General features: G+C 37.1%; 1 protein-coding gene across 15 annotated transcripts in view; it reads right to left on the bottom strand.

Annotated features, from left to right (window-relative positions):
• Positions 1-1,915: 1,915 nt before the first annotated feature.
• Positions 1,916-27,834, bottom strand: part of JMJD1C (jumonji domain containing 1C) — a 317,588-nt gene continuing 291,669 nt past the window's right edge. For 13 of the 15 annotated variants that reach the window (XM_055590393.1, XM_055590424.1, XM_055590377.1 and 10 more), the window contains 12 exons: positions 27,112-27,239; positions 26,707-26,920; positions 25,992-26,206; positions 25,009-25,287; positions 22,124-22,292; positions 21,302-21,392; positions 20,684-20,814; positions 20,192-20,314; positions 15,479-15,618; positions 13,949-14,125; positions 3,065-3,196; positions 1,916-2,820 (listed from right to left, as the gene is read on the bottom strand). In XM_055590393.1, the coding sequence (XP_055446368.1) occupies positions 2,731-2,820; positions 3,065-3,196; positions 13,949-14,125; positions 15,479-15,618; positions 20,192-20,314; positions 20,684-20,814; positions 21,302-21,392; positions 22,124-22,292; positions 25,009-25,287; positions 25,992-26,206; positions 26,707-26,920; positions 27,112-27,239 (1,889 nt within the window). In that variant the 3' untranslated portion in view covers positions 1,916-2,730. Of the gene's footprint in view, positions 2,821-3,064; positions 3,197-5,122; positions 5,534-13,948; positions 14,126-15,478; positions 15,619-20,191; positions 20,315-20,683; positions 20,815-21,301; positions 21,393-22,123; positions 22,293-25,008; positions 25,288-25,991; positions 26,207-26,706; positions 26,921-27,111; positions 27,240-27,834 lie in introns of those variants that run through there. The other 2 variants (XM_055590384.1, XM_055590382.1) reach the window with 2 other exon arrangements.

Consider the following 27,834-nt stretch of genomic DNA (forward strand, 5'->3'; position numbering starts at 1 on the left):
CCACTTGACAGCATCTCCATCACGAGCTGCAACCCTTCTGATGCCCGCTTCCAAAGCCAGCCTCCGGTCTTCAAGGTAGAGTGCCATACCTGCAGTGTTAATCTATCTCTTAAACATTTAACACATGTAAAACCAGTACTGCCTTTAAAAAATGTAGTTCTGATAAAGGTGGTGAATGTTATGCCCACATTCTATCCCACCCCCCCCCCCCTTAAGTCCCATGGTTTTTATGGGACTTTTTGCATGGTGCTATGATTTTTAGGAATTGGCTATAATGGGATTCTGTCTCCTTTAGTAAAAGGTTGTAAGGTGGAAATGTTGTAGGCTGGCTTTTTCCCTTTCCATCTGGAAAAAGTTTGCTAACAAAGTTTTGTTCAACATTTGTTTCTGAAATAATGTTATATTTATTAGAAAATTTTGGTGAAAAGTTCCCATATATGCTATATACGGTTACTAATTTCCAAAGGAACCACTGGACACCTTAGGCTGGCTAAAGTTTCAGCTGATTAAGAAAAGCACCTCACGCGATCAGTGTCTCCAGGTGTTAACCACAGAATAGGGGAGGAGACTACTCTCCCTTGCCTGTGACGCACCCTGGAAGGTGTCCATTGAACTCTATCTTCCATGGGGATTTGTGATATTCACCTCTTAAAATGGCAGTCCTAGAAGCAGCTCCAACCCCTCTGCTCCTTTAGAAGATGAGTTTACTGATTTTCTAAGTCATTGTTCAAAGTATGTTTGATGTCTCAGCTAATGTGTCCAGGAAAGGGGCTAGAAGGCAAGTTAGTATGTCCCCGACTTCACTGCCAGGCTTGATCAGGTTCAGCTTTTGTGTAGGGGTTGTAGTTTGGTTTACAAGTGGCTCAAGCAATAGCAAGAGAAGCAAAAACCTTTTGGAAGAAACTCACCAAAGACTGGGCTCCCGGCTGACTTTAGGGGGCCAGCAGGAATAGTCTACTCTAGAATTAGTGTCTTGGACTTCAAATTAATTTCACATCTAAATTAAATCTGATGGACTATATGAAAACATTAAGCAAAAGGTACCATTTAAGGAGTTGAGGCACTTTTTGAAAAATGGTATTAAAATATAATAAACTTATAAAGGCTGTAGTCATCAGCTGCCTTATCCCCATCTTTAAACCACTGGCCCTGCAGTTATCATCCATGCCATTAACCCCTGTGCCAGGTAGAGTATTAATGTGAAATATAACTGCTCACATCCTGGCTGAAACTTTCCTGGAGCAGAGGGTTACACAGCCTAAAACGGTGGACATGAGCAACAGAATAAAAACTAGCAAGTTATCTACAAGGTCGTAACTTAGGTTACTGTTTTTTTCATTTTAAATGATGTGCTTTCAGCTAAGAAAAGGTCATGCCTTCAACATCCTGCAGGTGTCAGTGGAGGGCTGCATTTTTTTCAGTAAAACTCAAAAGGTTAGGATTATGAGCTTCAAGCAACCAACTGATAATCGACATCAGCTATTAAAGCCAAGACTCCAAATTAATGCAGCTACCAAGGTTGCATAATAAGTAACAGAACTCATATTTAATCCAGGTTGAGTGACTTCAGGCTCTTCCCTGCCTGCCTCCCTGTCTCCTCACACCCCAACTGTATATTAGCAAGTATCTCTGCAGTGAAACACACTTACTTGAAATTGTATAATCTCATAATTATGACTTATAAAATGTATGAGTTCCTCTGTGAAATAAATTTGTTCACAAATAACATGTTGGAGTTTTTTGTATTTATCAGCTGGGCCACAGGACAAGAAACTCGAGGCACTTACCTGTGATGGCCTAAAACAAGCTTAAAAGAAGGACACTGTACCGCAAGAAAATGCTGGTAAGTAAGTTGCCTTGATGAGGAAGCCCCCAGAATACAGATAGCAGGAGGGAGAACACTTACACTAGCCCATTTTTGATAAAGTCCTTTTAATGGAAAATGTAAAACCCCTCTCAACTTTACAAAGCCATATGTAACACTTGCACTTTAACAAATAAAAGCAAGCCAATGTTTTAAAAAAATACATCATTAAATGTATATATGTATATATTTACATAGCATATTAAGTTTAATATTTAGCTTTAAAAGTTCACATAAATTTTACCAAAATGAGACAATTTTAAATAAATTACACCTTTTGAAAATGTTTAATTGTACAGTCAATAGCTTCAACAAAATATTGAAGTGTCTGTAGTATCTACTTTATATACTTTATATTTTACAAATTTTACAATTATTTGGCAGTAATTTTCTGATTATGACATGTATGCTGTGCGATTCAGCAATTTCCCAAATGCAGGCAATAGCTGGTGTTTGTGTCCTATTCTCACAGTAACTGTCTCAATGTAGTGAAAAATATCAGTTATTTTAGTAAACTGTACAAGGTCACATTTACACTGGATCAACAATATAGCATAGAATTTTGTATTTTTTTTTCCAAAAATAAATACATCATTTTAAATCTGGCATTTTCACAAACATCATATACACTATAATACAAAAACAGCTACGAATTGCTGCTTTTAAAATTTAGCTTGTTTTAATATTGAATCACAGGAGCTGTGACTTACGCTATACTGCTGTGGTGTCAGTAACAAGTAATGACTACGGCGAGAATTTCTTGGCACTGATGGTTTCGTGACACTTAAGTCAGTGTACATACATATCATAGCCTAAGAGGAAGTAATTCCAGCTCAATGGTCTAAAAACACTAAACTGGATCACATCTAATTTTCTTCCATAGCCTCTACTTCATCTTCATGTATCTTCAAAGCTCTCACCATTTCCTTGACTGCATGATACAAGATATTTTTAACCTGAAAGAGATGTCGTATTTCTAATCACTTCAGCAGGAGATAAATTAACAAATGAAAATTGCGACAAGACTTTTACAACAAACTTAAGCCAAAGTTAAAATGAGTCACACAATTAAATACTGGTTTGGTTGGTATTGTACTGTGACAAACCAGGCAATGACAGCCTAAGCTGTTATGCATGTATCATAATTCTGAATATTAAAAGCTTGCAGAACAGGAAGTAGTTAGAAAACTCATCTCTTACCTGTAGTTTATCATCATAATTGATTTCTTCCTTCAAAAGTCTCAGTTCTTGTGTTAAATGAAATGACTGTACGAGATGTTCTGGAGACACAAAGTCTTCAGTTACCTGAATACAGCTGTGAAAATTCTGTACCTATTCCCCAACAGAGTAAAATAGAAGTTTTAGGAGGTGGGCAAAGTGGTCTCTTAACAAGAGACAATTCACCAAAGAACTTATTTTCTCCAAAACATCAAATGCATTTCAAAGTGGAACACCACACTTTATGAGAAAGTTTATCACTGAAAAGTTTCATGTAACGCGACTTCATATAAATAGAATATTTTTAAATGATGCAAGAAACAGAACTTTTCCAGGAATCCTTCAGAAAGGCTGATAATTGGATCCTAATTATCAATTTTGTCAAGGTAGATTTTCGTGTGTTAATTAAGAACAAAAACAAACTGCTGTGGAGAAGGGAATGGCAGCCCACTCCAGTATTCTTGCCTGGAGAATCCCATGGGCAGAGGTGCCTGGCGGGCTACAGTCCATGGGGTCGCAGAGTCAGACATGACTGAGCGACTAACAGAGTCCTATAAATTGGGAATTATCAAATTAAAATTTAAATAAGCCTACTAAATATATTTTATAATTTTATCATATATATCTAATCTTTTATTAGATAAATATGTTTAAATATTTTATTGGGAAAATCGTTTTTGAAAGTATGATAATTGCTAACTAGGAAAGCACTAATCATTTTACAGTTATCCTTAGTTGAAGAGTGTAGCTAAGTTATATGTAAGTACTCCTACACTATTACTGTTAATATAGAAGTAGTAGTAATAACAAATGAGATTATTTAGATCAGAGACAGGCAAACTGTGTCCAGCAGGCCAAATCTGGTCTACCACCTGGTGTATGGCAAGTAAGCTGAGAATGGTTTTTACACTTTTAAATGATTGGGGGGAAAAAAATTGTGACATGAAAATTATATGAAATTTGAATTTCAGTGTCCATAAAGTTTTACTGGAACTTAAAAACAAACCCGCTGTATGAAAGGTATGTTTTCCCAATCAGTGCAGTCAATCTGGATGTCTGATGTTGCTCCTTTGACTTTCAGCATTTGGTCAATTCATTGTTAAGTTTCGTTTCTTTAATCTACTCTCTGGTGTAAAACTTAAGTTTGATTATTTAAGCAAAGTTATGACCAACCTAGATAGCTATTGAAAAGCAGAGACATTACTTTGCCAACAAAGGTCCGTTTAGTCAAGGTTATAGTTTTTCCAGTGGTCATATATGGATGTGACAGTTGGACTGTGAAGAAGGCTGAGCACTGAAGAATTGATGCTTTTGAACTGTGGTGTTGGAGAAGACTCTTGAGAGTCCCCTGGACTGCAAGGAGATCCAACCAGTCCATTCTGAAGGAGATCAGCCCTGGGATTTCTTTGGAAGGAATGACGCTAAAGCTGAAACTCCAGTACTTTGGCCACCTCATGCGAAGAGTTGACTCATTGGAAAAGACTCTGATGCTGGGAGGGATTGGGGGCAAGAGGAGAAGGGGACGACAGAGGATGGGATGGCTGGATGGCATCACCGACTCGACGGACGTGAGTTTGAGTGAACTCCGGGAGTTGGTGATGGACAGGGAGGCCTGGCGTGCTGCGATTCATGGGGTCACAAAGAGTTGGACACGACTGAGCAATGGAACTGAACTGTGATGAAAACTAGTTCCAGAAAGATCTTCTGACCACACAGTTTTAGAACTCTCCTAGGATTTTTTTTGTGCCTTTCTTTCAAATCAACCAATTAAAGATATCCTTGAGTCTCTTGTGTTATCGATACAACCGTTTTTCTACTAGTTCTTTTTCTCTTGACTAAGTGGTTTCCCAATAAGCCAGTCAATATCATCTGTTATTTGTTCAGCATGTACAAACTGACTCTGCACTTTACAATTTCTTTAGAACCGCTCGACAGAGAAAGGATCAAGCTTATCCAATCTGGATTATTTCTATGCTGTAACTCCAGTGATGTTAAAAGATATCATAACTCCTTTCCCGGGAAAGGAGAAATAACTGAAAAACTAAGCATTTACATTTATTCTCATTTTTAAAAATATGAAAATAAATTTAATTGAGAGAACTGTGAAGGGGGAGATAGTAAGTGGGAAATAGAGACTGTGGAAAAAATCTGATAAGAGTGATGAAATTCCGAAGGGGCTGGAATTTCTCCTCTGGGTGTAATGACCACCTGAACAGCTGCAGATGTCTTTATTCTTTAACTCAAGCACCGTGCCTCTACTGGTAACTTGATAGCACATATTATTAAACATTTTCTTCATGTAAGCATTAGGTTCTTGGTCCCTCTGGAGACGCACAGTGGATGTCTCACACTGTCAGCATCGCTCTACAGTCCCAGTGGGTCCTCATTATGTGTCTGTAGAACAGATGCTCTATTTCACAGAGCAGGAAAGTATGGACAAGAGATCAGCGCCTGTTCCAAGATAAATCAGCCACTAAATGGCAAGTCAACAGGAACCCAGCTCCCGTGATCTCTTGTGTAGCAGAGATGCTTTACAATCCTGCAGTAACTCAGTCATGCCAACATACACAGTCTCCAAATGCCCTGTCCCATCTTACATTCACCTGAACAAGCTGTGGGGAGTACAGTCAGTTTTTCTGAAGTTCAAGCCTTTAATTTTTAGCATATGAATCTTTAAAAAAAAAAATAACTTCTCTTCATCAATATTTTAATTTTGTTCATACATCATTCGCCGTCCCCACCCCCCCACCCCCCTTTTCATAGTCCTTTAGCCCTTTGAGCATATTTAAGATAACAGACTTGAGGTCTATGACAAGTCAGCCTGATGTCTGGCCTTCCTCTGTTGAGCTGGTTGCCCCTGGGAAGGGGCCATCCTTTACTGTTTCTGTGTAGGCTCGGGAATTCTGGTTGAAAACTGGGCATCTAAACATTATAATGCAGTAGCTACAATCAGATTCTACCCCTGCCGGAGAGTGATGCGTTGACTGACATGGGTTGTAGTCATCTATTTGTTTTATGATCTTTCCAAACTACTTTTGCAAAAGACTGTTGTTTTTGGGTCTGGTCATTGATGTCTGTGTTAGGTTATCTAAGGTGTTATAGAGATTTCCTTCAAGACCAAAAACCACATACCCCTTTCTTCATTAAGCAGGCCCCTGGCCAATGTTAAGTTCTGAAGTAGATTCTGGAGCTCTGAAAAAGTTGGTTCTGTTGGTCTTAGCCAGTTTATGGTTTTAAAAGCACTCTTAGATGATGACTGTTTCCTGATGACCTCAAATTGATATTTATAAATTGCTTAAAGACTTCAGGGTTAGTTTGAAGAGGCAAGGTTTAGTTTTAAAGCAGAACATACGTGAACTTCCCACCCCACTTATCCCTTTCTGGGCCATCTTGTGGGTCATTTTACATTTCACTTCCTTAGTAGATTGTCTTAATTCATACTTGCCTTCAAGGATCAGTTGTAATCATAAGTAGGTAATGTTTAGAAAATGTAACTTTTGTTTTCATGGTGGGGAGGTTATTATCTTAACACTGACTTTTGTCTACGTCCTTTTAGTCATAAGAATGCAGATAATTTACAACTTAGGAATATTATTAACTTACTGTGAATGACCAAACACAAATCAATTAAGCAATTACGGAAAACATTACCAGTAAAGATTCTGTGTTAATTTAGAAAACAAAAAAACTGTTGCTGTTTAGAACTAATAGCTACTCTAAACCTCAGGATACTAGAGCTGAGACAAAGTAAATCCTGGAGGTCAGCATCTATCTGCTTTGTCCAAGGATATACAAACACAGGGGTTCCACAGACTCAGCCATGTTTGCCAACAGAAGATTTTTAAGCCTGCAATTCTAGAATAGTTCTTAGAATATAAGGAGGGCTGCTATGACACTTTCCCTCAGCTTGCCAAGATATACATCTGAACGCCCCTGCTGAGCCACCTGCGGCCCTCCCTCCCCTAGTCCCAGGTCTTTCAAAGTGTTCACTGCTGACAAAGAAAAGTATGTTGATTCTTCCCTAGCACCGCTGGACTGTCAATTCATGTGCTATCATTTGGTTCAAAGTTTCCTGATTGATAGATGCCTTGGGTTTGCCAGGGCTTTCTAATGTGCAGTTCTTAAAGCATGGTTCCCGGACAATAACACCAGAGTCACCTGGGAACTTGTTAGAAATGTAGAATTTCAGGTTCTTCCTCAGACCCACTCTGGGCTTAAGGTCTAGCATTATGTGTTATATCAAGCGCTCCAGGAATTCTGGTGTATGCTATAGTGTGAGAAGCACTGACTTAAGCTCTGGGATTATTTTTAAGAGCTATCTGTGGTTTGGTGGAAGTGTTGAAGCCATCAATGAAAAGTTTTCAGGACTCAGTTCTAAGGACTACATAAAATGTAAATAATCATGCATCTTAAGTCCAAGTTACACTGTGAATGGAGTTTGTACTTCCTTTTAATTCTCTGTAAAAACCACATTACCACCACTTGTGAGTCATGGCCAACACCCTTGCAACAGAGTGCAAATAACTGCACTGTCATTATCACACCCTGTCAAGGAAGGAAGGTAGAAATGCTTGCAATTTTATGCCAAATTATGCAGTAGATAAGTTTTTATTTTGGAACACTCAACAATTTAGTGGCAGAGCTCAAAATAGAATTTGCCAGTTTAGGTCACAGATGCTGCTTCAGTCTATTTAAGCATAGCATCTTAAATAGGAATGTGTGTGTATATACAGATCAGATACCAGTGCACAGAGATGCTAAAGCACAGTGACTTCTGAACTTTAAACAGGATTATTTCACCAATATTTTGAGGAAAAAAAGACTATTCTCTTCCCTCTCTCCCCCTCAAGAAAGTACAAGCAGTAGAGAGACATTTACACTCATGGACTCTCTATGGTTCTCTGCTAATGAATGCCTCTAGGGTAGAGGAACTGAGGGCAAAGGTGAGAAAAAGACTTAATTTTCACCATCAACCCTTGTGTACTGTTTGAATTTTTTAAAATTGGATGGATGTATTACATTTTCAAAAGAAAAAAGATTTAAAAATAGCTGGGCCTCCCTAGCTCAGTTGGTAAAGAATCCACCTGTGATGCAGGAGACCCCAGTTTGATTCCTGGGTAGGGAATATCTGCTGGAGAAGGGATAGGCTTCCCACTCCAGTATTCTTGGGCTTCCCTGTGGCTCAGCTGGTAAAGAATCCGCCTGCAATGTGGGAGACCTGGGTTTGATCCCTGGGTTGGGAAGATCCCCTGGAGAAGGGAAAGGCTCCTCACTCCAATGTTCTGGCCTGGAGAATTCCATGGACTAAGTCCATGGGGTCGCAAAGAGTTGGACACAACTGAGCAACTTTCACTTTTTCCTAAACAGTACTGAACTGAATGTCCACATGAAAAAACAACCTCAGTTCACAAGCACTATGCACAAATATTAACTAAAAAGTAGATAACAGACCTAAACGTAAGACTAACAACTATAAAACTTCTAGAAGAAAATTTAAGAGACAGTTTTTTTGATCTTGACCTAGCCAAAAATTCTGCAGATACAATAAAAGTATAAATAAAGAAAAAAGCTCATCAGTTGAACTTCATCAAAAAGCACTCTTTGGAAGACACTATTAAGAAAATGGAAGGATAAGTAAGCCACAGATTGGGAGAAGATATGTAAAAACTAAAAAGCACATATCAGATATAGGACTCTTAAGCAGAGCAGGTACACACCCCCAACACAGTAAGGAAAAAGAACCCAATTACAAAAATGTATATATGAACGCACTGCAAACACTTCTCCTACTCTTTGGATTACATTTTCACTCTCTTAATAGTGCTTTTTCATGAACAGAAACTTTTAATTTTAATATATTCCAGTTTATGCATTTTGAAAAAACTGGACAAATATTTAAACACACATTTACCAGAACAGATTTACAGATGGCAAGTAAGCACATAAAAAGATGTTCAACTTATTTAGATATTAAGAAAATGTAAATTAAAGCCATAATGAGATAACAATGCATACATTCAGATGCTTAAAAACAAAACTGCCAGTAAACAGAGGAAATGGAACTCACATGTACTGCTTTGGGGAATGGAAAATGGTATAACCACCAGATTCGCAGTATCTTATCAAGTAAATCATACACTTATCCTGTGACCAGGTTGGTATTTACCAAACTGAAATGAAAATCTATGTTCATACAAAAACCCTTAGGTGAATGTGGCTTATAGTGCCTTTGTTACTAATCCAAACTGAAAATAACACAAATGTTCAATTGGTGAACGGATTACAAAACCAAGTGACACATGTAAGCAATGAAAAACTACCCAGTAATAAAAAGAAGCAACTACTGATACAGACTGGTTCCAAACAGGAAAAGGGAGTTCACCAAGGCTGCATATTGTCACCCTGCGTATTTAACTTATATGCAGAGTACATCATGAGAAACGCTGGGCTGGAAGAAGCACAAGCTGGAATCAAGACTGCCGGGAGAAATATCAATAACCTCAGATATGCAGATGACACCACCCTTATGGCAGAAAGTAAAGAGGAACTCAAAAGCCTCTTGATGAAAGTGAAAGAGGAGAGTGAAAAAGTTGGCTTAAAGCTCAACATTCAGAAAACGAAGATCATGGCATCTGGTCCAATCACTTCATGGGAAATAGATGTGGAAACAGTGTCAGACTTTATTTTTTTGGGCTCCAAAATCACTGTAGATGGTGACTGCAGCCATGAAATTAAAAGACGCTTACTCCTTGGAAGGAAAGTTATGACCAACCTAGACAGCATATTCAAAAGCAGAGACATTACTTTGCCAACAGAGGTCCGTCTAGTCAAGGCTATGGTTTTTCCAGCGGTCATGTATGGATGTGAGAGTTGGACTGTGAAGAAGGCCAAGCGCCAAAGAATTGATGCTTTTGACCTGTGGTGTTGGAGAAGACTCTCAAGAGTCCCTTGGACTGAGAGGAGATCCAACCAGTCCATTGTAAAGGAGATCAGCCCTGGGATTTCTTTGGAAGGAATGATGCTAAAGCTGAAACTCCAGTACTTTGGCCACCTCATGTGAAGAGTTGACTCATTGGAAAAGACTCTGATGCTGGGAGGGATTGGGGGCAGGAGGAGAAGGGGACGACAGAGGATGAGATGGCTGGATGGCATCACTGACTCGATGGATGTGAGTCTGAGTGAACTCCAGGAGTTGGTGATGGACAGGGAGGCCTGGTGTGCTGCGATTCATGGGGTTGCAAAGAGTCGGTCACGACTGAGCGACTGAACTGAACTGATACAACAACATGGATGAAACTCCAAGACATTATATTGACTAAGAAAAGTCACACTCAAAGGCTACATATTACATGATTCCAATCATATGACATTCTTATAAAGGCAGGGCTACAGGGAAAGAAAATAGGTAAGTGGTTATAGGAATGTCAGGTAGGAGAAGAGTGACTAAAAGTGGGGGAGAGATAAGTGGAACATGAAAGAAAGTCCAGAGATAAGCCCACACCCCCATGGTCACCTAATCTATGACAAAGGCAAGAATTCAATGAGTGGTACTGGGAAAACTGGACAGTTATATGTAAACAAATGAAACCAGAACCCTCCCAAACACCATACACAAAATTAAGCACAAAATGGATTAAAGACCTAAATGTAAGGCTGGATACTATAAAACTCTTAAGAGGAAAACATAGGCAGACCACTCTCTGACATAAATCACAGCAAGATCTTCTATTTACCTCCTACAGTAATGAAAATAAAAATGAATGGGACCTCATTAAACTTAAAAGCTTTTGCACAGCAAAGGAAATCATTAACAAAACAAAAAGAGAACCCTGAGGACTGGAGAAAATATTTGCAAACAAAGCGACTGACAAGGGATTAATCTCCAAAGTACACAAACAGCTCACGCCGCAGCCCAATAATGAAAAAGAAATGGCCAATCACCATTTGGGGATTGACGTAAACAGACATTTCTCCAAAGATATACAGATGGCCAAAAGGCACATGAAAAAATGCTCAACATCACTAATTACTAGAGAAATGCAATCAAAACTACAATGAGGTACCACCTCACACTGGTCAGGATGGCCACAATCAAAAAAATCTACAAGCAAAGGCTGGAGAGGATGTGGAGAAAAGGAACACTCTTATACTGTTGATGGGAATGTAAACTGGGCTAGTATGGACATTCCTTAAAAAACTGAAAATAGAACTATCATGTGACCCAGCAATCCCACTCCTGTGCATATATCCAAAGAAAACCATGATCTGAAGAGAGACATGTGCCTCAGTTGCAGCACCATCTACAACAGCCAGGACATGGAGACCACCTAGATGTCCACTGACAGAGGAATGGGTAAAGATGCGGCACGCATGTATAGTGGAATACTGCTGCTGCTGCTGCTGCTAAGTCACTTCAGTCGTGTCCGACTCTGTGCAACCCCATAGGAATATTACTCAGCCATAAAAAAAAAAAAAAAAACAAAAAAACTTGCAGTAACATGGGTGGACCTAGAGATTATCATACTGGGTGATGTTAAGAGAAACACAAATATTGTTATCACTTTTATGTGTAATCTAAGAAAATGGTACAAATAAACTTATATACAAAAAAGAAATAGAGTTGCAGAGGCAGAAAACTTATGGTTACCAAGGGGAAGAGAAGGGGTAAATTGGGAAACTATGGTCGATATATACACACTGCTGCTGCTAAGTCGCCTCAGTCGTGTCCGACTCTGTGCAACCCCATAGACGGCAGCCCACCAGGCTCCCCCGTCCCCGGGATTCTCCAGGCAAGAACACTGGAGTGGGTTGCCATTTCCTTCTCCAATGCAGGAAAGTGAAAAGTGAAAGTGAAGTCGCTCAGTCGTGTCTGACTCTTCACGACCCCATGGACTGCAGCCTACCAGGCTCTTCTGTGCGTGGGGTTTTCCAGGCAAGAGCGCTGGAGCGGGTCGCCAGTGCCTTCTCCATATACACACTACTACATATGAAACAGGTAGTAAGGATCTACTGTATAGCACAGGAAACTCTACTCAATACTCTATAATGACCCACATGAGAAAAGACTGTAAAAAAGAGTGGATATATATATAACTGATTCACTTTGCCGTTTACCCGAAATTAACATTATAAATCAACTACACTCCAATAAAAAAACTTTTAAAAAGTTGGGGAAGAAGTAGGCGGAGAGAATTTTTTGAAGCGATGGCAATGTTCTTTATTACCTAATTACACAGATGTGAAAATTCACAGAACTGTATAGTAAAAAAGAGTACATATACTATATATAAATTATACCTTAAAAAAATGCACTGTCCAGTTTGATTTTAAAGGAAATGAATTTTGGATAAACTGAGTATGTGAATAAGGATTTTCAAGGGAACCTGTTTTGTGTTGTCAGATAATTACTTATAGTTGCAAAATATTTACTGTACCATTCTCTTAAACAGACTGCTCCTTTCAGGGCATTTTACATTTGGATAAAGACTAGCTGTTTTCTGGGCTTCCCTGATGCCTCAGACAGTAAATAATCCACCTGCAATGCAACAGATGTGAGTTTAATCCCTGGGTTGGGAAGATCTCCTAGAGAAGGGAAATGGCTACCCACTCCAGGATTCTGGCCTGGAGCATCCCACTGACAGAGGAGCTTGGCAGGCTACAGTCCATGGAGTCACAAAGAGTCAGACATGACTGAGCAACATTCACTTTACTATCTATTTTCTGGTAAGAGGTTAGAAGGCCAAGAATGATACGTGGGGTGCATCCCAATTAAACATGAATCATGAATGACACATCTTTGAAATTATTCTATTAAGTCCATGGGAAAATAAAAACAACTTTAAATCCTAAGAAAAAAACATATAAGTGTAATTTTTTCGCTAGGATGTCACTGTAGAGAAAAAGATATAATGATGATTATATTTTACTACCATAAATGCTATTTAAGAATGATAAATCTAACCCTAAACTTGACATCTTAAATACTCCTTATCACTCAAGGAGTATTTGTGGCTATTAAACAGTGTCATAAATATTATGCAGGCTGTAATTATGTATTGGTATATAAAATGTAGGAAGCTTTCCTTGGTCAAAAGACACACATCAAATACATCTCAATACATCTCTGCAACCTTTAACCAACTCTGAGACAAGGCAGCTTTCTGGATTCCCAGGTTGCCTTTGCCTCTTGTTATTATGAGGGCTAAACTGCTCTCTGGTAGCTTCAGTCTATTTATAGAAACCCCAATACATGCTTTTAATCCAAACCTTCCACATCACTGTCTATTCTATGCCATTCTGCCAGTCAAGCCCCAGAAACAAAAATTAGGTGTTTAGTTTTAAGTTTTGTGAATCAATAGCTATAAAAATTATGTACCATCTTTCTTTGGACATGCTACTGTTACGTAAGCAAACTAAAGGAAGGAAGTCAGGTCAGCAAAAAATAGGAAGGAAGCATAGTGAAAGCCTGCATTATGGAATGGTCTATCCAATAATTCATTCTATTCGAATTTGGTGCCTTAGAAAATATATCATCTCTAAGACCTGATACTCTCCCCTTCTGCTGTTAACTCTCAACTATTGAGAACTGAATATATATAGTAACTTTTTTTCCCTAAAAAGTCTTTAAAATTAGACTTCAGTCCACTAAATCAGAAACAACACAACAATGGGAATCTGGTTCATATTAATACAATTTACAGTCTCAAAGCACTTAATTATATCAGATCTCATCAAGCACTGAAAAGCTGTTTGCTTAATGAAGGCATCCTAGTGTAGGTCATTCTCCTTATGTCTTCTTTGATCTATATTTAACTCGGGACAAGTTCTTTCTGGTTCAGTAACGATGTGCTACAAGTAACTATGTACCTGATGAAGTGCTCCTGCTGGTAAGACAATGGCATCACCAAGGAACTGAACAAGAGTGCAGGTTTTGACTCCATATTCCTCAAGCAGTCTTTGACGAAGCTTTTTGTTTACATACCAACTCTGGTCACGTATTGGATCATGTTCTGGTAGAACTTCAAGGCCTTGTTCTTTTGAAATCTGAAATATGGATTACAATTAAAACATATACCCCAATTTAAATAAAGGAAATGGTGAATCCTGTTAAGCTACACTTCAATTTTCTTTACAATAAGTCTTTTGTTCTCAGAATCTTCTGGAATGATGATTAAGCTTAAGTTAAAGAAAATCATGTTCTACAATTGGAAAAGCAAAAGGATATGAAACTGATACAGACTGATGTAATGTTTAAAAAGTAAATTATACTTTCTCATCTCCTTTCACTATGAAGTTTTCTCTTTTTTAAAAATAGTAATAATGATCATTTTTTCCCAGTTTTTTTGGCTACACCACAAAGTTTGCAGGGATGTTAGTTCTCCGACCAGGGGAACTGGACTCATGCCCCTGCAGTGGAAGCACAGGGCCCTAACCACTGAACCGGCAGGGAATTCGATGACAATGAGGTTTTCATCCATTTGGTTCCTTCCAGTAATTTTAAGAGTACAGCACAAAGATCAGGGAAAGGTTAGTTTAGTAGCTTTCTTCCAAAAGCCAAACCATTTGTATATATGAACTTCACAGATATTTTTTGATGCTCTTCTTTGTTTAAGGTAGGTACAAAGATAAATACCTTATATTGCTAACCTTCTAACCCTTGAGAAATGAATTTCAAGGAACCTTTTGACTAACAAGTGAAATCTTCTGCTTTAAAAAGCATACTTTATAATAAATGAAGACTGGTAGGTGGTTCTGGGATAAGATCGTAGTTACAGGGCCATAGCTCCTTCACTTTTATATGGACCAAAGACAAACGTTAAGTTTATTCAGAAAGAAGAATACGAAAACCAGCAATTATGGTCCCTTAAAAAAAATCCTTATCATTACAAAATTCAGAAAATATTGAGAAAATGGTTTGAACTAATTTCAGATCAACATGTCACTTTTTAACAAGTAAATTAAATTTACAATTACTCAAAATGTCAACCTATTCAACCAGATACGACAGAGTAGAATTACTCCTTATGTCAACAGCCAAAAATATCAACAACATTAAAAAAAAAATCTGCTTTCTTTACATGCTTCTATGACATATTAAATTTTATATTCTATAATTCCAGTCACTACTTTTCACCAAGGTTAACACGACTCATTAACAGATTCTTTATGGGGATAAACAATACTAGTAACTGAGAAGAAACTACCATTCAAATTCCTCAAGAGAAAGGAGCTTTTGATTTTCAAATGAAAAATTACATCCTCCTAAGTAAAAATTATTTAATCATCTTAAAATTATTTAATCATCTTATACTGCTGAATGCCAATGAGTTTACATTAAAAATTAAGTCTTCTTTCAAGGTGAAGAGATAAAACTATGTATGGAACCTAAAATTATACCTTCTGAAGAAATTCCCGTATCTTGTCAACATCTTTCCCAGCATAAATATGCCACAGAGCACCAGGTATTTCACTTGAGTCCTTCAATCGTTTTCTTAAAATGTCATCCAAATCTTCTTCCTCAAATTTCTTGAGTATTCCTAAAATGCAGAATATTTTCATACTGGTCAATAAAGACTACCAGAAAGTCAAGTGACCTAAAATTGACCTCTCAGAGAAGCACAGTGCCTGACTAGACTGGACTCTTAAAGAGGAGATAAACCCAGTTATACATGAACACTGTGATAACTACAAGAGCAGAGAACACTGACCTGGGGACTTAACATTCCCCAGTTCATTTCTTTCTGTAAACCAAGGAACAGGAGATAAAAACTCAAACTTGACCACCTTTTTTCTTCTTGTCCCAAACTATGGTCATAACAATGTTTTATACTCATAGCATTTCATAACTTCCAAAGGACTTTCCTGACTACTATTAGGTCCCTACATAATCTCTATTTTACAGCTGAGCAAAAGGTTCAGTGGGGAGAAAGGATTTGTTCATTACCATGACTAATGAATGGCAGAGCAAAACGTCTCATTTACTATTACTGATTAATCTATAATCAAACGCTAATACTTGAGGTATCAGACCATTCTGCTAATATGTTGACAAATTAAAAACTGTACATATATATATATATGAATGTATAAACAAATGTTAGCTGAAGTTATCTATGAGTGAAGTATAGCAATGTCATCATTTTCAAACTGCTGATTTCACTACAATGAACATTTTAAAGAAATGTTTTAACAGAAAAGGGAACTATTGCTTAACACAAACAATATATCAAATGTTTACTAATTTATGATAGTGAAATCTTTTTTAAATTTAGTTGCGAAGATTTTTTGAAGTCAAACATTAGATGTTTACAAAATACTATCCTAGAATGTTGGGGATTAGTTAAGACTTCCTGGAATAAAAGAGGCTATTAATAAGTGTAGGTAACAAGAATATCACAAGTGCAATCATACAAGTTAAAAGGATGCACAAAGACTAGTTCAGTCCTCAAATTTTTTTCTTAGTTTTTATTTTTGGCCTCACTGTATAGCAGACATGTGGGACCTTAGTTCCCTGACTAGAAAGTGAACCAACATCCCCTGAATTCGAAGCATGAAGTCTTAACCACTGGGCCACCAGGGAACTCCCCTGTCAAATGTTATCTTTAAATAAAAAAGATAAAGAAAATTGTTACTGCTCTGTGAATTTTTAAAAGCTACTACAAAGAATACATCACGTTTCCTACTTTATGATAGTGAAATCACAAGGACAAAGAGGACTGTTGGAGCAGAGAAGGTTTACACTTTAATAAAGACCTTGATCTGATCTATGTTTTGAGGAATTTGAATGAATACAGGAATCTGCTAGGGAGACACAGAAGTTGGGGAGCCATCATAGGTGGAGAAGAAAGCATGTGCTTAAGTAGGTACCAAAACATTTTTTTATGGTGACCAACTATAAAAACTGGCAAATTAAAAAAGTCCAAAAATTAAAGTGCTAATGAACTTTTCTCAAAAGATCAAATATTATGTTATGAAAAAGAGGGATGGGAAATGAATTAGGAAGATGAAAAAGTTCTAGCATTTAAGGACATGAAAGAAAAGCAGAGGAGAAAAGCAGATTGTATAACCTACAACCACCTCTGTATTGTAGACTAAGTGCTACAGGGGATAATTTGAATGAAGTACAATAAGATGCAAATGATTTACCTTAGTATCTGCAAGGGGACTGGTCCCAGGACCCTCCACCCCCACCCATGGCAGAGACCAAATTCCACAGATGTTCAAATTGGTTAAGTATTTTTACCTTCCCTCACCCTGTATACTTTTAGACCATGTATAATACCTAATATACTATAAATGCTATGTAAATAACTATAAATATGGAGAAGGCAATGGCACCCCACTCTGGTACTCTTGCCTGGAAAATCCCATGGATGGAGGAGCCTGGAAGGCTGCAGTCCATGGGGTTGCTAGGAGTCGGACACAACTGAGCGACTTCACTTTCACTTTTCACTTTTATGCATTGGAGAAGGAAATGGCAACCCACTCCAGTGTTCTTGCCTGGAGAATCCCAGGGACGGGGAGCCTGGTGGGCTGCTGTCTATGGGGTCACACAGAGTCGGACACGACAGCAAATAATTATAAATACAATATGAAAAACATGCAAATAGTTGCTAGACACAGCAAATTCCTTTTTCATTTTTTGGGTGGCAGAATTAGAAACTTTTGGAGTACAGCATGTTTTTATTTTTTTATTGGGGTACAATGTTGTGTTAGCCAAATTCAAGTTTTGCTTTTTGAAACTTACTAGAAGTTTCTCTTTCCTCAATTATTTTCTATCCTTGGTTGGTTGAATCCACACGTGTGGAACCCACAGATTCAAAGGGGTAACTCTAACTCTATGGCACTACAGGCTTTGAAAAGGTAAGTAATCTGGCACCAAAGGACACACACTTCTGTGCTAGAGCTCAGACTATAACTCAAGTGTGCTTGACTTTCAGATTCTTGGGAATGGGGGAGGTAAGAGTTTTTACTGATTATAACAGTTAAATTAGCTGAGCAACTATGAGTTTCTATAGTTTTGGAGGAATTTAGCTTGTGCATTATGTGTGTGTGTACTCAGTTGCTAAGTTGTGTCCCACGCTTTTTGACCCCATGGACTGTAGCTCGTCAGGCTTCTCTGTCCATGGGATTCTCCAGGCAAGAATACTGGGGTGGGTTGCCATTTCCTTCTCCAGGGGATCTTCCTGACTCAGGGATTGAACCTGAGTCTTCTGCACTGGCACGCAGATGCTTTCCACTGAGCCACCTTGTGTATTACAGAGGCTGTTAAATATACATGATCAGAGTGAATACATAATAAACTTCCAGGTCCTGAGCACCTAGCCACTAAGCTGCAGATACATTCTGGGTTCCAGAAAAAACTGTTGAACTAAGTAGTGGCTGGAAGTCATGTATAGACTTTCACAGGAAGTGCATGTAAACCAGAATGGGAATAAAGTCTATAACCCTAGAAAAGTCTGTGATTCCATTATACGAAGAATGAAAGGTGTAGTGTTACTGAAGCCACAGTCAGTATTTGAAGAAGAGGCAGTGATTAACAGTGTCATTTATTACAGATGGCTTAAATAATAAAAGGACCAGGAAGAAACTACTGTACTGAACTATGACTGTCCGTGAGAGCCATAGCGACAGTAATCTCAGCGGGGCAGCGGGCAGGGGCCAACCCGCACTGAGCTGAAACAGGAAAGGGAGGTGACAGACACAGCAAAGAATCATCCTGAGGGCAGGAGTAACAGGAGAGTGGCCAGAAGACAAGATTTGAAGGCTTTGTGAGAAAGGTGGACAAGTCTAAAGTTTGCTCCTATGCTCAGAAAAGAAGCCAGTGTAAAAAGAAAAGTGTAAGGACCAATGTCTATAACGAAGGGAATGATAGATGGACAGATGGAACAAGGTTTCAAAAAGACACCTAGAGGGCAGGCTCTAAAATCTATACACTGGATAGAAAATTTATTTCTACTTAGGAAAAAGGCCCCTTCTCTTTGGTATCAGAAGGGAAAAAAAGCATGCCTGAGATACGAACATGTCTTCATCATCTTCATAACAAAGACCTAGTTTCTATTCTTTACTAAATGTTTTTAAGTGAGCTTACCATTTTATTTTTATACACTCAATAATAATATGAAAGGAGTAAATAAAAAAATATTCACTTCTAAGACTTTCCTGGTGGTCCAGTGGCTGAGAGTCCACCTGTGAGTGTAGGGGCCACAGGTGTGACCCCTGCTCCAGGAAGACCCCACACGCTACAGGGCAACTAAGCCCATGCCCACAACTGCTGAGCCTGAGCCCTAGTGCACTCCGCAAGAGATGCCATCGTAACGAGAAGCGTGTGCACCACACCACAGAAACGCCCAACAGTCACAAAGCCCAGCACAGCCAAAAATAAATCTCATTCTTTTTTTGGTGGTGGTGGTACAGTCGCTGAGTCATATCCGACTCTTATGACTGTAGCCTGACAGTCTCCTCTGCCCAAGGGATTTCCCAGGCAAGAGTACTGGAGTAGGTTGCCATGTCCTTCTCCAGGGGATCTTCCTGATCTAGGGATCAAACCCACGTCCCCTGCATTGCAGGTAGATTCTTTACCAAGTGAACCACCAGGGAAATCCTAAAAGTGAATCTAACTTACTTTTAAAATTGAAAATCCTTTGTGTAAAAAAAAAAAAAAAAAAAAAGCCAGGTAAAATAATCATACCTCAAAATGAGTATTAAATATCCCTAAATACACTGCAATTTTGAGGGGAATCTTTGATGTTAACTCAGAGGCTGACATTCTGGATAGTACTACTGGGTGTGGTTCAGTTCAGTTCAGTCGCTCAGTCATTGTCTGACTCTTCGCGACCCCATGAATCGCAGCACGCCAGGCTTCCCTGTCCATCACCATCTCCCGGAGTTCACTTAAACTCATATCCATTAAGTCGGTGATGCCATCCACCCATCTCATCCTCTGTCGTCCCCTTCTCCTCCTGCCCCCAATCCCTCCCAGCATCAGAGTCTTTTCCAATGAGTCAACTCTTCGCATGAGGTGGCCAAAGTACTGGAGTTTCAGCTTTAGCCTCATTGTGGTTATTCAACTGTTTTTCCAAAACACCACTATTCTTAAAGTTTCTTTACCTGCTTTTGAGAGAATGCCATTTCCTTTTGCTATGCCAACATAGACTAGAATATTTACAACATCAGAAACTTCAACATGTAGATTTGTTGTTCCTATATCATGATCTTTAGCAGCAGCTACACCTGTGTATAAAATAAAATTTTATTTAACGTAATACTTTATATACCCTACATATTCCTTCCAAAATCAACTCTATGAGGAAGTCTGTTAGTTATAATTTGAGCTTTAGTCTCCTTATTCTAACACCTGCCCACAAAATATCAAATATCCATGAAATATACCATAAAAGTTAATAGAAAATGTAACTATATTTTTACGCTATTGGCTATTAATACCTAATATAAACTGGTCTGCTTCAAAAAATATTTCAAAGAATTATTAATGGAACAGATTTAGTAGAATCTAAAAATGATTAGACAATTTATCTTTGGTCAGAAGTTATTTAAAATTCCACATACTCCAAGCTGATAGAAATGCAAATATGTACTTACCATAAGCACTGCACAACCTGGGTCCTAGATCAGGGCGCACAAAGAACCCCGGTAAATGAGAGGCCAGGTTGAATTTTCCTTCTGGATTACAATATTCTGGCAATGGCAGGCTTTTTAAAAGATCTTCATATCTGAATAACAACAGTGACTTTTTTTTAAGTAAAGATTTACATTCTTAAGTATTTTCAAATATATTATGTTCAAGTTGTTACACTTTCCATAAGGCCTCTAACAGTTAAAAAACTTTTCTTGGCTTCATTCAAACTTTAAATGAATGCATAATATACAGATAAGCAAAGAATAGAAGTGATTCTGACTAAAACTGCAATTCTGCTTCCCTAAACACAGCAAACTGAGAGCACCAGGAGAAGGGAGGTGCCAGCGGGGCCTCCTGTTCTTTGACAGAGCCTTCTCTTCTTTACTGCCCCAGCAAAGACAGTCACATTCTCCTGCTGAGACCACAGAGATTCAGTTCTGTAACTTTTTTTCTTACTTCCTTTTAATTGAGGAAGATACTACTTAAAGCTCCCATTTGTAGTTTATTATCTCACTCCTTGGATAATCTCAGCTCAACCTCAAAAGTCAAGAGTCAAAATAGCCAAGTATAAAAAAATATACCTTGCTGGCATCATAGTCTTGAAGTCTTCTCCTGAAGGGCAGTCTTTCAATTTTAAAACAACTGTTTCTCCACTTTTTGTTTTTTGCCGTTCTATAAGAATGCAATTGATTATTAAAAAGATAATTTTTGCCTTTTTATTTTTATTAATGTTTGAAGAGGAAAGAAAAAACGTAAACTGAATGAATACCTCTTGTTATACAGTAGTTACTTAAAAGAATGCTTTTATTTATGTATTCATATAGTATAAAGATGTTTATTCCTTATGTAGATATTTGCAACATTAAAAAATTCTTTAAAAAAAACCCTCTTTACAACTGTTACTAAGGTTAAAATTATAATATTATTACATTTTTATTTTTAATTTTTCAAAATGTTTTACACAAAGTATTTAATCCAAGTTTCAAAAGTTTTTGGGGTTGGTTGCCAAAAAAATTCCCCAGGAATATTAATATACTGAATATGGCAGAAAGAAACAATGACTTTTTTTGGCGGGGGCGGTCACTGTATCCCCTGATTTGTGTAATCTTAGTTCACCCACCAGGGATTGAACCTGGACCATAGCAGTGAAAGCCTGAGAACTAACCACTGGCTCACCAGGCTATTTCTAAATGACTTCTTTATCATCAAAGGAAATGAGGGACAGAGACAGGAATAGGACCTAGTCTTTTGATTCCAAGTACTTGTTTCTTTTGACCAGAAAACAAAGTAATACAAATGTTTCAAAGATTTAAACAATGTTAAGTCATATTTCCAATTTATCATTTTGGGAAGACAGGTTTAAGAAAATAGTAAAACAAACAACAACAAAAAAACCAACATACTTGAAACTTCCTCAAAACCATCCCAGAATTCCTTAACATTGGCATTTGAAATAATGCTGTCTTTGCAGTTGAGGAGATCAGCTTGGTGGTCTCCAAAATCAAGACTAATTGAGTCCGCCTTCCACAAGCTAATGTTCATTTTCTTATGCACGCCAGAAACCACTGCAGGCTTATAAACGATAGATAATTAAAAATTAAAATATATACATGGACACTTCAAAAATTTGATTTTATACACAACATACAGAAAATAGTTAATGTGTTGAATTTATGGACTAATTAATGACAAACTGTGAGAATTAAAGCAGCTTTTAAAAATAGTTCCTGACCTGGAAAGATGTTCACAATATATTTTCAAAGAGAAAAAGTGATAAGAGAATGCCATGTACTGGCAGAGTACACTGTCATTTTTGAAAACAATAATTATAATATGTAGTATTTTTCAGGAAAGAGTCTGAAAGGCTACACTAAAATTTTCATTTTTAAGCAATTTAATGTTTTCATGTTTTCTTTATAATTCATTTCTATAGACAAAACATACCTTGTACATATGTAATAAGATTTCTAAATATATAGTCTTTTGGATTAAAACAAATTATATCCATTTTGATTTTATATCAGTTAGAATACACATACATTCTTTACCTCTACAAAGATAATGACAAGTAAAAATATTAACCACCAAGCACAACAACAATAAATTTAAAATCTATGACTGATTCCCTGAAAGTCAATTGGTTCTTTGAAATCACATGAATTCCAATTTCCTCCAGACTCTCTAACCCAGAAACCAACAATTGAAGATTTGAGGTTTTAAAACTCCAATGCCGATGTCAAAAAAAGACCTCTAAGGCAATCTGATGCACTATTCTTAGGTGTTTTTTTTTTAATCCTTTAATAAATGAAGTAAAAAGAAAACAGAAAGTTGTGACTTGAAGAGTCTCTTGTAACAGATATTTTTACATACTCTTAAAACACATAAAATAAGTCTGAGGAGCCATAAGTACAGAATAACCTCAAGCTAAGGTTGTTATCACAAAAGATATGTCAAAAACATAAAACAAACACTACACTAAGAATAAGAAGTTAACAACTTGGGTAACTGCAACATTAAAATTCCTTTCAATGGGCTAATATATCCAACTATAAAAACAGGTCAACTATTAGATAATTAACTATGGCTGATCATTCACATATATTAATTTCCAGACCATACTATGTCTATTCAGTAATACTTCTATCCAGCCTTGTAACATTCCTTATTACAGTAACCAGCAGCTTGGGAAAAGTAAAATTTAAAAAATATATTAGAATATTCTCAAGCAGAATTCTTAGGTTACTATCATCATCATCTTCCTGAAATACTGAAAGCCTTCGTAATTTGACCCCTTGCCTCTAGTCTTATTCCAATTCAACTTCTAATCTGCTTTGCTGTGTTATTCTATGTTGATCTGTACTACACATGAAATACAGCCAATATTTTATAACAACCACAAATGGAGTATGACCTTTAAAAAAATGTGAATCACTGTATCGTACACCTATGACACATAACATTGTACATCAACTATATTCCAATTTTTAAAAAGTCAACCTGATTACTTTGATTCTTCAATTAAAACTGTCATCTATAGGATAAAGTTCAACTCTTGAGCATGATATAAAGGTCCCTCATAATTATAACTAAACACCTCATTTCCCCATCATTACCCCACAAAACTCTTACGTCAGGTAATCAAAGCTACTGAACAGTTCCTCTAACACCTGATCCTTTTTATTTCCAACCTCCCATCCATCTAGAAAATTCCTGAGACAACATCAATTTAGACTACCAGCCCTTTTGAATTAGTACTCTAGCTTAGCCATTCACTCTTTTAAGTTTCCATAGTACCTGAAACAAAATTCTTAGCACATTTAACATACTTTTACAAGTATTTATTTATGAGGCTGTTTAAGCCTACACAAACTTAAGTTGTCTAAATTGCAACCTAGCAATGACATCAGGGATTCAAGGCAGAGCCAACCAAAAAAATATGTATTAAATACTGTGTATATATTTTTTCTGGGGTGAGGGACCAAGCTATCATCAGATTTTGCAAAGGACTAGTGACCTAAAAAGATTAAGAATCACTGTATTAAAATGGTTCTTACTCATTTTTACATAACTTATTCATTTTTATACTGTTATTGGCCAGCACAAAGACTAGATCTTACTAGGTACTCATTAATTATCTACTGAATGAAAACAATGAAGTAAAATAGCAATGATGTTTTCCAGAATGCAAGGAAAAAACTGAACAGAACACTAAGTCATACAAATTCCTAATTTGTGCACTAATGTAGTAAATTACCACCTGAAATGTGTATCAAACATTATTATGTCAAAACTGGTCAAACAGAAAATAACTTTTATTTGAGTAGAATTAAATAATGGAGTTTCTCATTTAAGATTTGATGAACTAACTTATAAATAAATGTCCTACAGTCAAAGGCAAAAACATCTACACTTATCAGTTCAAGAAAAATGCTTTCAGTATTAACATTATAATAGTAGATATCAATCTGTTAACTGGACTAAAATACAATGTAAAGAAAGGAAGGCAATACTAAACTTTGTAAATATATGACTTGATTAGAAGTCTGCTCACTAGCAGACTGAAACTGTAACATCAAATAATCAGTGCTTCCCTATTAATTAATAAAAATCTGGCCAAAAAATAAAAACTCAGAAATAATCATTCTGATAACTTTTCTGATATCTTCCAACCCAAATGTGTCAAGATTATCTTTTCCTTTTCTCTTTAGTCCTAAGGAGAAAACCATTTGTCCTATTCAACCAGCTTCAGTTCCACCCAGAGCATACTAAATGAGCTTAAAATACTCACTTGTCCATATTTCCAACACTCTTTGAAAAGCTTCCAATTATTAGTATTTTTATAATCTTTAAGCCACAGAATATGCTTCTCACAGATCCAAGAATGTGGTATATCACTGTACAATTTGTTGTTTTCATCCATGGCAGATTTTCTGCTTTCTTTGGGTTCTTCTTTGAACTCTGATTTTACATTTATCTTAGAGGCTTTATTTGGTGGAATTTTGTTTTCAACAACTGAAGCAATTATGTCATCAAGAATGTTTGGCATAGTCCTTCCACTTTTACCACTCTAATAAGAAAAAAATAAATATTTTAAGCAGAAATGATTACATTTGGAAACCTCTGCTTTAATGTTCCATTAACATAGCAAACACCACCACAAACAATATATCTGGCTTCAAGAATCCAGCCAATGGATTTGGATCTCTAGTGCCTACACTGCTCCTGACGATGGTAAGCAGAAGTTGGGTGGTCTCCATGGGAAAAACTGTGGGATCTGCAGAAACCTGAAGTGTGGTCTTTCTTTCTTTTATAACATTTTAGGATCAGGGTAGAGGGAACAGAGATTAGGAAGACTCTCCCAACTTTTAAAAGCTGCTAAAAATTTGTGTCTACCTATGCAATTATTCTGTTTTTATTTTCTTTCTGGTGAAAAAGCAAAAATTGATGTCTAAACATTTTAAGTAAGAAAAATTGCATTCGCATCCATCCCTCCCCCTCACCCCCAACTAGATACATGGTTTTCAAATTTTGAAGGAGTATCTTAGGGCGATTTTGGAATCAAAATATCCCTCCCTCAACTCTTTTCACCTGGAAAAGAAAATCTCTGGATTTTAAGTTACCAGAATTATAACGCAAATAGGAACATGCACAGTAATTTGGTATATTTGATTGCATCTGCATCTGCATCTATTTATTGTGTAGTTCACAGCAAAGACCCCAAATCTAAATTTAAGGCCCATATGAAATACAAAAATCTAGCTTCTCACTCACGGGGGTTCCCATTGAATAAACTGGTGCAAAGGCAATGCCAGCATCTGTAGAACCCACGCGTAGCTTGCCAGCAGTTGTGGTCAGCAAATCTCGTAATGTTGAACCTTGCTCATTATTCTGGGATACAGGAGGTGATGTTCTACTATTTGGAGAATCAGGATCATCTTGTTCTCTCTCTTCTTTTATTTGCTTTTCAAGGGCAAATTCTTTGTTTTCTAAAATAAAACATTTTTTAAAATGCAAATAAAATTAAACATGCTATTAAAGTACAGACAAAGGGAGTCTACATTTTACAGCGAGAGATGAAAGCACCAGTGATTTAAGCACCTGGGCACAAACCAGAGGACGGGTGAGATCCTTCAGGAGTCAAATGGTTTGAATATGAGAAGGCCTTCCTCAGTGTTTTAGACATGAAGTGAGTTTGCACCTGTCACAAATGAAAATGCTATAGCTAAGACAGGGACAAAGTGTAGATAAGTTACAAATCTATTGCCCTGGTGGCTTTACTGATGTGCTCATCTACAGATGATTCTGTACCTAGCTTTGATATGATCACAGGAAGTTGAGTTCCTAGTAAGAAACATGTTTTACTGACCCTAAGCCACAATGCAAGCAAAAGACAAAACTAAAGTGTTCTAAGTGGACAGCAGTACATTAATGTATAATAGTACACTGTTGATTAAAAATCTTCTATCAGACGATAAACTAGATTTACCTTTTTTTTCCTCTCTGGCCTTTTGCTCTGCAAGATCTGCTAACCAGTGCAGGGGTGACTGGGACTCTGGAGGAGTTAACTTGCTGTCTGTGCTCACATCACTCCCTGGACTGCTGCTGCCATTACTTTCAGGCTTCTGAGGGGTACTTTGCTGCTGAGACTCAGGCATGCACAGAGAAATTTTATTACTGTGATTAAGAACATTCTGTAAAACCTACAAAGGTAGAACAGTTGAATTTTAAAAATACTATCTCTTCAATTATTCAGAGTTAAAAGTAGAGGTTACATTTATACAGTAACATAGGAAACATAGTTTACAAAGCATTAAATCCTGAAGTGGATTTCGAATATCAAAGTTGATTCCTTTAACCATGCAGTTTACTTGAATAGAGAATTTTCACTCACTTGAGACACACCATTCATAGGAGAAAAATTTCCAACTTGTATATTCTGTTTGTTAGTACAATGACAATGGGATTTAATACCATATTTTTCTCTAAGAGTGTGCATCGCATCCAAAAGATCTGTCAAAACTACAAAATATAATGGTTAATTAAAAGGTTATCATTAGTTGTTAAGATTATAAAAATTTTTTGTTTTTCTTGTGTCTTTTCACTTTTTTTCCATTTTTCCTTTATCCCTTCTATTTCAGGTTAGATCATTCAACCAAATTCATGTTCTCTATTCTTTCCTCTTTTACCTCTATAATGAAAAATCAGTATGCTCAAAAAAAAAAAAGGGGGCAGAAAAACCTGTAATAAATAAATTGAATATACTCTTTTTCATTACATTCTAGTTCCCCTCAACCCCACTTTCTCAGCCAAGCTGCACAGCTTGCAGGATCTTAGTTCCCCAACCAGGGATCAAACTCGAGCTCCCATGCAATGGAAGCATGGAGCCCTAACCACTGACAACCAGAGAATGCCTAGTTTTCTCCATCTAAAATAGTTCCTCTATGGCTTTCTTCATCACTGGGTTTGGGCTTATCCTGCAACTATTACACAGAGGATTCTAAGAACAGAAAAAGAACAATTCAAGATTAGATAAACCTTATTTCTTCATTCTACTACTACTACCTACTTCTAAGTAATCTGGAACAATGAAGAACTGTTAAACAAAGTCATTAAT

The sequence above is a fragment of the Bubalus kerabau genome, chromosome 1 (assembly GCF_029407905.1).
Source record: "Bubalus kerabau isolate K-KA32 ecotype Philippines breed swamp buffalo chromosome 1, PCC_UOA_SB_1v2, whole genome shotgun sequence".
NCBI classification, from domain to species: domain Eukaryota; kingdom Metazoa; phylum Chordata; class Mammalia; order Artiodactyla; family Bovidae; genus Bubalus; species Bubalus kerabau.